The sequence below is a fragment of the Ictalurus furcatus genome, chromosome 29 (genome assembly GCF_023375685.1).
Source record: "Ictalurus furcatus strain D&B chromosome 29, Billie_1.0, whole genome shotgun sequence".
In the NCBI taxonomy this organism is placed as follows: domain Eukaryota; kingdom Metazoa; phylum Chordata; class Actinopteri; order Siluriformes; family Ictaluridae; genus Ictalurus; species Ictalurus furcatus.
Window position 1 is genome coordinate 11,476,515 of NC_071283.1, and position 12,704 is coordinate 11,489,218.

A 12,704-nucleotide genomic window follows, 5' to 3' on the forward strand; every position below is an offset into this window, starting at 1 on the left:
ACAGAGTAGGGCCCAATATGTTATACTTCCAGATTTGTTAGAAATGTGCTCACTAGAGGAGACGTAATATTATTTCTACCGTGCCAATAATTTTGAAAACAGTGTTTACACCAGAATTTTTTCTTTAGTTTTTATGTATAAAAACCTCTTTTTTCTTCTTCTTTTTATTAAGACCAAAGCTATGTTTAAGCATGTTTTTCATTTTCATTTCAAAGGGTGCCAATGATTTTGTTGACAGTACACAGTCAAATTTACAGATGTGAATCGTCCCATCATCTTCCCAATCCTTCTTAGTACTGATTTGATTTCCTGGCAGGCGTGTATACAGCATGAGTGTTTTATCGACGTAATAACATTTTATTGCATGTGAAGAGTACTGGTTATTCTGTGTTTTACTCTATTGACTAGCAGATGTCCTTTTTTGGCCTGCTGACACTTTTTATAATTTCCCAGTACTTCTTCCTAGCCATAGATTTTTTTAAAGATCAAGCTAATAATAACAGGCTAAACACCCAAATTAAGTGGAAATTCGGTTAATTACTGTAGAGTTTCCACTTTGTTTATGCATGTGACAAAAACGGTAGAAATGGCAACAAGTGTAGCGAGACAATGGGCCGACTTTTTTATGCGCCTATACTGCAGCTGATTGAGTGAACACTTAAATTGGATGCGTTACCACCACATGGTTTGATGTGGCCTGAATGGAGCCAGAAGAACCCGTGAATGAAAGAGAATCAAATAATCAAACTCACTGACAGACCACACGAGCAATCTGCTGAACTGATGGCACTGTACAACAACAATTATGCAATTTTATTTATTTTTAATAGTTCCTAATTCTTATAATAATGTACAGTTTTTCAAACTTTTGTGCTTTATTCATTCTAGATCTTCAAAGTTACGTAATGCTTTGCTAAAACCAGTCACACTACAACATCCAAAAAAAAAAATGGGAGTATCTGGACTTCTTTTCATTTCAAGCACTACAGTAAAATAAAGCACCAGCAGGTCATAAACTTTCAGTCATAAACGGATCGATTAGTGTAGAACAGTAAAAACATTTTTGATTAGAGAGCTTTCCCTAAGAGCGTTGCAGCACCATTACGACTAACCCTATTCCCCTATGCGCATTTACTTTAATCTGAAGTTCGTGTCACAAAATGTTCATTGGAGCTCAGTGAACGAACAATACTTACTGAAGCAACTATTTATTTTTTAATCTGACACATTTTTGTTTGGTATGCATGTAATAACACGTACCACTACTGAGCTACTAGCTTTTTTATTGAATGTGAAATGTGCCACTACAGTCTAAATTTAAATGTAAAAAAATATATTTTTTTTTTGCCTGTATTTAAATTTGTAAGTGAATATTTGTGGTTGAATAACATCATGTTGAAATTGCATTACACAGCTTGTATTTCAGTGAAAGGGTTTGAATTCAATTTTATAATAATCCGGTGTAGATTATTATGAAACTTTCCAAATTTACTACATTTGATTATTCTAAAAATAAATAAATAAATAAATAAATAAATAAAAATTTAAAAGGTGTTTCAAATTCAGATTTTGATTTTCAAAACATTACATCATTGGCTTATTGGCTGGAATTAAAAATGAGAAAATTTGATTCACTTCATTTCAGATTTTTGCAGTCGTGACCTGTTTCTGATTCCATAGGCTAGTACTGGCTAGTGGCTACACTATCAGTTAGTATAGAGAACTTCATAACAAAAATGCCCAGGAAAATGAACATATAATAAATTAAAATCATAACAAGAAATAAACAAAATAACAATGGCAAAATAAATAAATGTACTATATCAAGAACTGAATTGAATCCGTGAAATAAGTTCAAATAATGCAAAGTAGGCCTGATTAGATACTGTGCGGAACTTGTAAATGTGTAACTTGTAACTTGTAAATGTCCTACATTCAATTTAGCACCATGCATTTTACTTGTAAAAGTGTACGAACAAAATTGTTCAATATTGGGACTAAACTTACGGAAGAAGTAGCTTTTAAATCTCTCATACAGTAAATGATCAATGCGTTTTTAATATAGGAGACATATTGTAGCTTTCAGTCACCAGTTGGTGACTGGGTGATCTGGGAAAATCTGTCGGATGTTGCTGAAGCTAAATTCTACAAAATAGCAACAAAAAAATGGCATAATAATAATAATAATAATAATAATAATAATAATAATAAATCAGCTGCTAAGTGTGATTTCCTCAAACTGTGAATGTCAGACATGGATCAAATTGTTGTTAAGTGAAGAGACAGCAATGAGGCTTGTGTTTAAATGCAAAAATATATTTCAGGAAAACCTGTAGCTTTTAGAACTACTGTATGTATTCATACAAGAAAATGTCACAATTTGACCATGTGAAATGTTTTCCCAGGCTGTCACACATATGACTGCTATGAGAATTAGCTCTCATTTGTGTTCAGTTTTTAGGATGGACTTTTTATCCATGATGCTCAGATTGTTAGACTTAAATTAATGTGCCTATATTTATTAAAATAGCCAGTATGTTGCATCATGTGGTTATGCTTAGGCTGCTTCATCTGTACCATATTCTGCTCCTTAGTACCTCCTCATTGGAACATGTAAACTTGCTGACGTCTTAGGTTATATCATAGCCGATAAACTGGTTAGATAATGAAAAATGAATACTATAAAACCCTATAAGCAAACTAAGCAAACTCAGCCACCCACACTGTGTCTATAACAGAGTTAATTAGCTTTGTTCATCTGTGGAATAAAAACGGCAAAGACCTTTCTTCTCTGTGTTCTACAGCCGCACTGTCTCGGCAGTAACTGTTGTTGTTGTTGTTGTTGTTGTTGTTGAACTGGTTGATACTGAACACAAATAGCACAAAGCAGCAGCTTATGGGTTAGGAAATAAATTTGAAGAAAAAGAACATCATGGGAGATAAAAAAAAGGTTGAAAGATGTATAAAAGAAACACATAAACACAAGAGAAGAAAGAAACACAACGTATCTGAAAGAATAGGACGTTATAGGACAGGAAGGCTTATTTTGTCTAGAAATCCTTCTTGTTAAACCTTGAGCCCAGTGTGAGAGAGAATTTACACTATCAGTCAAAAGTCTTTGATGCTAAAGAATTTATCCTTTGCCGAACATCATCTGTGTCTGTCAGTAAATTCCACGTTAAGCCTGGGGCCTGTAATTTCATCTCTAAATGTGTGCTTGTGTTTTAAAATATGGATGTATTACTATAAATGTGAGTAAATAAACTAGAATAAACTAGTTGTTTAAGGATATTTTTAAAAAAAAAAAATTATATACCTTATACTTTATATAAATTTAATACAGATTCTGGATCAGCTGGTTTCATCCTCCAAATATTTAACATTAAACTTGTGTAGAATCTGTATTATTTATTTATTTTTAACAAGGATAACGTATTGAATACTATTCTATAATCGAGACTTACTTAAATAGGAAAATTTGATATGCCGACACAGAAAAAGTAGCAGAAAAGCAGAACCGAATGTTAAACGATAAAAAAAGTCTTAACTCAAGTAATGATTAAAATGGAATCCTAATTAAAATTATTCTTAGAAGTACAATGTACTGTATTTTCTAAAGGTCATCGTTTTTACACAAAATTTACATAAAATTCTGGGCTAAGATCTGTTGAATTTCAGTACAAAATAAATCATGGATGGCACATGTTAATTAGATCAACATGTTAATGGTAATATGATTAATAAGATTAATATGCAAGTCCTTCATGGTGGATTTTTCCTTTGATGTCTTTTTGTGCTCCATTGGCGTTGGTATTGAGTTAACAGCACCGCCATCAGCATTAAAAATACCTTTCCAAGTAATGTCTGTGCTCAGTAGATCTCTCCCACTTGTCTGAATATTAAAAACAGACATCAAGTACTTATTGCTTAAGGAAGGACTAATTTTTTTTTTTTTTTTTTTTGTCTAATGTTCAAAGCCTTATTCAGGGTAATAAGCATATAGTGTACCATCTATGTATTTTTAAATTTTTCATATGTCCAATACAAACTTAATTCAGTTATCTAATTTTAATTAGGCTAGCTCAGCAGCTTGAATAATTCAGTGTTTTGAATAATTCCAGTCCATTTAGTCCCTGACTATTCTAATTACCATTTTCACCAACTAAAAGCATAACATAAAAAGGAACACAAAGCCATGAAGAAAAAAAAAAGAATATTAATTTAAATAATATTAAAATCTTAAGAATATTTTTTGACATAATGTTAAACCATGATACTACCACTACCCTGTTTCACAGATGAGGTAAGGTTCTTATGCTGGAATGCAATGGGGTTTTTTCTCCGTATATAACCCTTCTCGTTTAAACCAAAACTTTTATTTTAGTCTCATCAATCCACAAAATATTGTTCCAATATCCTTCTGGCTTGTTCACGTGATCTTTAGTAAACTGCAGACCGGCAGAAATGTTCTTTTTGGAGAGCAGTGACTTTCTCCTTGCAGCCCTGCCATGTACATGATTGTTGTTCAGTGTTCTCCTGATGGTGGACTCATGAACATTAACATTAGCCAATGTGAGAGAGGGCTGTAGTTGCTTAGGAGTTACCCTGGGATCCTTTGTGACCTCGCGGACTATTACTTATCCTGCTCTTGGAGTGATCTTTGTTGGCCTCTACTCCTAGGGAGGGGAACGATGGTCTTAAATTTCCTCCATTTGTACACAATCTGTCTGACTGTGGATTGCTGGAGTCCAAACTCTTTTGAGATGGTTTTGTAACCTTTTCCAGCCTGATGAGCATCAACAACTCTTTTTCTGCGGTCTTAAGAAATCTCCTTGCCATAATACACTTCCACAGACATGTTGTGAAGACTAGACTTTGACAGATCCTTGTTCTTGAAATAAAACAGGGCGTTCACTCACACCTGATCGTTATCCCATTGATTGAAAACACCTGACTCTAATTTCACCTTCTAATTAACTGCTAATCCTAGAGGTTCACGTACTTTGCCACTCACAGGTATATATATAATATTGGATCATTTTCCTCAATAAATAAACGACCAAGAATAATATTTTCATTTTGTTTGTTTAATTGGGTTCTCTTTGCCGGTTTTTAGGATTTGTGTGAAAATGTTATGATGTTTGAGGTAATATTTATGCAGATATATAGATCATTCTAAAGGGTTCACAAACTTTCGAGCGCCACTATACTTGTTACAGGCTGTTCGTCATATCCAGTGTTCTACGAGACTGGTTGGACGCATGTTTCAGGCTTGCTAACACTGGTTTATAGGCCCAGTCCATTCATATTTTTTTGTGTCAGACTAGAGCCCTATATGTCTTTTACTGGCTCATAAGAAGTTGATATTACTTCCCAAAGCTCACCAAGGGAGCTGGGGTGGAACTGCTGCATTAATTTGTTTTTATTAATATGGGTGTAATGTTCTTCAGAGCCTACCCATCACCCCCCTCTTCAATCCCTTTATATCTTATATGCAATCAGTGCAGAGTCAGAAAATGTCTGAATAAATTTACTCTCATGGACTCATGGAAGTGATTTATATATGGAATAAAACACAATGTGCCTGCATAGGAAAATAATCAAGTGTGTGGTGTGATGCGCTCCAACATGAAATGGAGTTACTGATACCACCGCAGTGTTAATTATTGTGTTATATATTTCATTATTATTCTTTTTATATCACAGCAATTTTCCAACAATTGCATTTTTATTAATAAATAAACAACAATATCCTGTATTTTTTTACTTGTATCCATTTAAAGTTACATATAATGTTGTGAAACATCCACAAAACAAGTTCCTTGCATTATATCAGCTATGAACAATTATTACCCTCGCCAGCTTGTTGCATTAACAATAAACTGGAAAGCACAAATTTCTCTGTTTCCAACGACTTTCCCATGATGGAAAACCTTTAGCACTGACTGTTACAAAAAGTGCGAACACTGGAGACTTCATCCAAAAATGCTAAACAAACATCTCCTCGCATAAAAACAACACGTCAATGATTACACACACTTTGTTATGTCTGCTTATGTGATGTCCACCATTCTGTGTTTTTACTATAAGTTGTTACTCTAGAAAATAGCAGGAAGTACTGTCGGTACTGTTATAGAAATATACTCAACATCTTCCGACCAATCAGAATTAAGAATTCATCAGTGCAATATTATGTAATTGAACATAAAGAATGGGTTTTATCTTGGTTGTTCTGAGAATTAATCTTGTAGCTAACCGAGTCAGCATTATTTTATGATAATAGCAAACTGTTTCATGGGGCATTACTGACCACCAGCTGTTTGTTCTTTACAGCTCAGCTACACACGTTGTATATTGTGTCCTAAGGCTGATTGTCCTTTGACTGCGTTACATTGTACTGTATCTCCCTCCGTTTTAAGCCTTGCTTTGTATACTTAAGCATCTCTGAGAACCAATCTGAGTTATCACTAACACCACTGGTTATCCCCAGACCCACTGCGACGACAGGGAGGTTATTTTTAAAATAAGATGTGTCCACGATTTAACCTCCCTGTGGCTCACAAGATCTATTTCAAGATATATTTCAAAGCGAATAATCTTTTTCACCTGTTCCCACCAAATAATATAAACATATATTAATATGACGCTATTAAGTCATGGGTTCAAATTGCACAATCAGTGGCCACTGCATAAAAATTCATGGTTCTGAGATACTTAGTTTGTTGCCTTGACATATTACCTTGTCTTTAATATATTAATTTGGTGGTTATTCCTTATTAAAACATAACAACAAGATCAGTTCAGAAGCGCCATAGTTTTCTGTTAGAGATGGTCATTTGTATTTTACAGTTATTGCCTAATGGAATCTAAATGTTCTGTCCTTGGTATAATTAGAACAGCTTTTCTTTTTTTTTTTTTTTTCGTGCTCATAGTGTATCTAATAGAACTGTAAAAAGTCTAAACAGTAAAATAATTTAGTAACCACCCATGTAATATTTTGGTAAATTGATTCTTTTCATTAAACTCTCCAAAAGGCCTTGTTTCTTCTGAATTATTGAATGCTTCAACCATATAATTGGAGACTATCTGCAAAAAAAAAAAAAAACAACGACAACGACGAAAACTAGTATTGGATTATAAGTTTTTCTGTGAATGCGTCTGCCTAAGCAGTGAATAAATGTTCTGTATCTCATTCACACAATAATGTCTCATATTGGATGTGATCACTGGGAATTAAACAAATAAGGCCTTCAACCTTAGGGCACAAAGATGTAACAGTACAGCCTACATTTCACAACTATAATAAAATCTATGCCACATCATTGGTTTTGGGAAGGGGGTGTGTGTGTGTGTGTGTGTGTGTGTGTGTGTGTGTCAGGGGAGGGAGGGTATTATACAAAATTGGTACTTGTATGAATTAATTTTTTCACTTCTTTCAAATATTTAAACCTTGCATTTGTTAATTGCTATCTGTATTTGTTCTCCTTTGTGGGTTTGCAAAATATTTGAGCATAATAGGCATACATAATCATGTATAACAGAGGACTGTGTATTGGGGTGAAACATGTTGATGTCAAGGGCATGATTTCCCTGCACATTAAATTTCCTGGGTGTAATTTCCATTTGCACTAATTCATCTTATCAGGATTTTGCAAAAGCAATATTCAGAGATGTTTTAAATTCTGAACAAAACTGCATTAGAAAATATGTGTTTTATTCTAATATGTATTGACTACAGATTGCATATTCAATGTCAGATATCTGGTCCATTTTGCAAAAAAGAAATGTATTAGGACTACAGTTCTGTTAGAAGGTTAGTTTTATTATTGACGAGCTGAAACTGCATTGGGGAATAGGACGTTAATGATATACAGTATTTAATGATATGATCGTCATTTTGGGGTAATGATATAGTGGGAATATGAATGAGAATATCCCAGTAATGTACAATATCCAAAACTGAATCTGAAGATTTGCATATAGACTGTAATAATTAGTAAAAACCCTCTCTAATCATCATAATGCCTATCGGGAAGAGGGATTATACTTTATAATCTCACAGAAAAAAAGAAAAAAAAAACACTGAATGGCTGATTAAAGAGATTTAAAGACTCTTTGAAAATTGGGGTGAACATTGTTTATCACTATCCAAGAACAATCTTACACAGCTTTCTTTTTGTAATTTTTTTTTTTCATGCAAAAATCATGCGGCCAATTTGTTGATGTAAGTGACCTGTACTATGTGGTTTGCTATCTTATTTAACCCATCCACTCTGTGAAAGAGAGAATGAGTGTAGTGGTAGGATAGTTAGGCGCTTGTATTTAGAACTGTTTTTTTTTTTAGCATATTTTAGTGAAACAATAACGTCACTAACACTTTGACTTCTGTAGCCTGTAGCTTAGGATAGTTAGTAAAGTTAGCATAGATTAGATTAGTCAGATTGTACATAATGAGCCAATTTTATCTGTATGTATGTACTTTTAACTTTAAGTTCAAGCAAAGAGAGAGTTTAGATCATTCTGATTAACATTTTAAATAGATGACAAGTCACTAACTAAACTTGAACTAACCTCATTCTAAGTCATAGTGTTCTAATAATGGTTTTAACTGTGTTGCTATTGTTTTTCTTTCACTGTTTTTTGGATTTGTTTGAAATCTAGAAAACAGCTTGCTCAGATTTTTACTAATGCTTTTCCCCCTCGCCCTGTCTGTTTCTTATCCTAGGAGGTGAATTAGTGTTGCCCATAATAACCGTGGATTCCCTAGACCCCCCTTCAGTCGCGACAAGGTACCCAGTTATCCCTCCACCCCCTACCTACCATCCCTTCCTCACACTGCTCGAGACCACAAAAGAGTCCATGTCCCATTCCAATGGCCACGCGCCATGTCCGATGGACCAAGAGGACTGTGAGGAGGCCATGGAGGTCTCGGCTTACGGCTCAGGTGAAATGACCGAGTCAGATGACGAGGACTATTACAAAAACTCCCCCCTCGTAACAGATCGAACCGTGCTTCCGCCTCCTCCGGCGGTAGCCGGAAACCCACAAGGTGATCGACACTTTTCTCGCCATCCTCCCAACTCCCAGCAGCCCCTGCTTCCATCCACCCCCACGACCTCACCACGACTCAAACCCAATATCAACAGTGGCCCAAATATACCAGCGGGCAAAATGAACACACGAGATCAAGTCCTCCTGCCACCCGTCCAGCCTTCCGGGGATCCCGAACATGGCGGGCGGCACAGGCACATTCCTGGTATAACCAACCCTCCCAATTTTCCCACTGCAGAGCCTTCATCTCCTGACCGAGGACCTCCAGGAGCGGTGGAGGTGATCCGGGAGTCCAGCAGCACCACAGGGATGGTGGTGGGGATTGTCGCAGCAGCTGCCTTGTGCATCCTCATACTCCTGTATGCCATGTACAAATATCGGAACAGAGATGAAGGATCTTATCAAGTAGACCAGAGCCGCAACTACATCAGTAATTCAGCCACACAGAGCAATGGGACATTGGTGAAGGAGAAGCAGTCTGGTACAACCAAAACAGGCACCAAGAGCAAGAAGAACAAAGACAAGGAATACTACGTCTGAGCTCAGGCCTGACAGGGACAGAGACAGAACAGAGAGAGAGAGTGAAAGATAGAGAGAGGGAGGTGGAATACTGAGGGAACAGGGACAGTTAAAGTTCTGCTTTTTGTTGGCAGTCATATTTCTCATTCACCCTTCCAACTGTTGTTTCCATTCCCAAACAATCTCTATGACATTACAGAGAGCCAAAACACGAGATTGAGATTGCTTTCTTCCCTTCGACTTTTTGATAAATATTCATCATAACTTTTGTACTGTTGGTAAATTCACAGTGGATTTGTTCCATTGTAAAGATTCCACACTCTTGCTTGCTCGTTGTAAATACCATGTTAGTCTTGGGTCTTCAGGATCTTCAGGATCACCTAATCTCTTGTTGCAACACCAATATGTGCCAAGCCCAGAAGATTCCCTCTTTGTGAAGACGTTCAGTAAGGCTAGCTATACCTGAAGTATTTCTATGAGCCAAGTGAAGAAAAACCAAGTGAGTGTTGGAGAAATGTTAGAAGGGAAAAACGTAAGCATGAAAGTTGGAAAGTTGGTGATATATGAGAGACAGTAAAGACCAGATATTTGTGCCAGTCCAAATTACTGCCAAACCATCTCAGTGTCAAATCTGCCTCCCTTTCTGCTCCAAGTATTCGTCTTCTTTCTCTCTCTTATCTCATTCAATCTCTCTCTCTCTCTCTCTTTCTCTTTCCTTGTTTGGCTTGTACTCTAATTCCTCTCCTTGTCTTCGGTGCTCAGGAGCTGATGCAACATAACTTCTGCTGTGTTTCAAGCATGTAGTATTCCTTAACGAAAAAGAGATAATACCTTGTTGAGTTTCTGTGGCGTTTTAAAAAATTATATCAAAAAATTCACGACAAGATTAACCATGGAAATTTGAGAACTCGACACCCACGGGTGCTGATTAGCCACCGAAACGCTCTGAGGCTAAACCCCTGGTTGTCCTTCATTCCAGCAGATATCCGCCACTTGTTTATGGGGTTTGATGTTGAACCCTTTCAAAAGGTTATGAAATCATATACGAAGAACCAGAAACAGAAAAAGAAACATCTCACAGCAGCAAAATGACTTTGTTCCCTAGAAATATATATATATATATACACGTGTATAGACGACTGAGCAACTCAAGGACAACCTATGGAAAGGGAGTTATTAGATATATCCGTCCCCTGCTTTGAGGTGATAACAGGTCGTCAGTGTGAGTCAGTTTCCTTCTTTACCTTGTGCATTTCTGGAACAAGCCACAATGCAACATGTCCATGAAAAGAAAAAAGAAAAAGAAAAAGAAAAACTACGGACATAAAGGAAGTGCCGAATCTATGGACCGGAGTGCTTGATTTTGTTTGGGGTTTTTTTTTTTTCATCTTTCTTTTACAGTTTGTCATAAACAAAAAGGGAAAAGACATTTATAGGAAAATGTGCTGCAAGTCCCTGGTGTTTTGACAGTGGGGAATGCGAAAGTTCATAGCAGGTGACCATGCTCTCAGTATTGCTGCTGCAGCAAGTAGCAAGCAAAGACGGAAAGACTGTATCAGTGTGAACTTTGAAAAAGAAAACGAAACACTTGGAGGAAAGTGGATGTCTCATTCTATGAGGATGTACAACTTGAACTTTAGTATTCCAATATTCTCAGCTCTACTACAAGAACTATGAAAAGAGAAAATCTTCGAAAAAAAAAAAAAAAAAAAGTTTGTGAAATGTCTAAATATTTGAAACTCATCCCACTGCTACGATTAAAAAAAAAAAAAAAAAAAGATGTGTTTTCCCTACTGACAACCCCTGTTTGGAGAAAAAAAAATTATGATCGGTGATCTTGGGACGTAAATTTTATTTGTTGAACAGAGCTAAATCTGGTTTATAACACAAACATTACCTTGATAAATTTCCTCTGCATCACAATGTCTCTTTTCATTCAGAATATGTTTTAATCCATCATCCAACATGGCAGACCTTCAAGGTTCCACCAAATTCTGTTTTTTTTTTTTTTTTCTTCAAAGCATTAACATGTATGCGTGAGTGTGCATGTGTGTGTGTGTGTGTGTGTGTGTGTGTGTGTGTGTGTGTATTTCTCAACTCCTTCATGATTTTGCTCTCATCTTTTAGTTGTACACCATCACCAGATAACCCACTCAAACCCCCCACCCTCACCCCCACCCTCACCCCTTCCCCCACCCCGAGTGCCCCCTGTTCTTTCTAAATGTTCTTGTAAAGTGTTCCAGTGAGATGACTCTAAATATGTGTATATTAACAGAAGGGAATAAAATTGGTTATATACTTCTTATTCTTCTGTGTCATGTCATTATTAAAACAATGGTCCTATTTGACAACGTGCATAAATATATTCTTAAAACTTTAAAACAGTTTTAAAATGATTCCGATTCTTGACTATATGACTCGTATGTAGTATGTATCACACTGCACATAATTAAATAAAGCAAAAATCCTTAAAAAGAAGTCTTGCTGAGGGATGTGTAGGATGCAATACTCTTATATAGTACACTTGTGCCTCAGAGGCCTGTTTAGAAATTTCCATCTACAAAAATGCTGTAAACACTATGTTTGATTCACTTCCTGTAGCCTGAGTTGACAAGTTCTGACATAACTCAATATTCTGAGGTATTTTATTAATGAATCTCAACCTCAACGTAAGTAATAACTGTAATAAACTGAAATCTAGTCAGATTTCAGAGATAATTGATTACTTTTTTCAAGAAATTTACTAAGCTTTTATGAGAATAACTCAAAATGATGGACATTGTAGAAAAGAGGACCGTGTCTTCATCGGAGTATATAAATGCTACAAATAAAAAAAATTAACCTACTTTCAAAAAAGACCAATAAAAAAAAATTGGTTTTCTTTCAAGCAATTTCTCAGAAATAAAAATGGATCGATTGAAACGTAGAAGTAGAGATACAAAGTAATTGTGAGGAAAATAAGTCTTTACTTTGAGAGAAGAAAAAAGAAAAAAAAAATCTGAATTCCAACCTAATTAGTCAGGATATTAAGAAAATGAATGAACTCAAGCTTGATATTCAATTAAAAGCAAAATGCAGTCGTTTTCAGAAATAAGAAACCTTGAAGAAATCAGTGTTGGGGACGCTACTTTGAA

The 12,704-nt window shown here is 35.7% G+C and overlaps 1 protein-coding gene across 1 annotated transcript in view; it reads left to right on the plus strand.

The window, feature by feature from the left end:
• Positions 1–12,471, plus strand: part of LOC128604279 (neurexin-2-like) — a 302,809-nt gene extending 290,338 nt beyond the window's left edge. The window contains exon 15 of the mRNA XM_053619289.1: positions 8,726–12,471. Within this exon, the coding sequence (XP_053475264.1) occupies positions 8,726–9,591 (866 nt within the window). The 3' untranslated portion in view covers positions 9,592–12,471. The remainder of the gene's footprint in view (positions 1–8,725) is intronic.
• Positions 12,472–12,704: the final 233 nt, after the last annotated feature.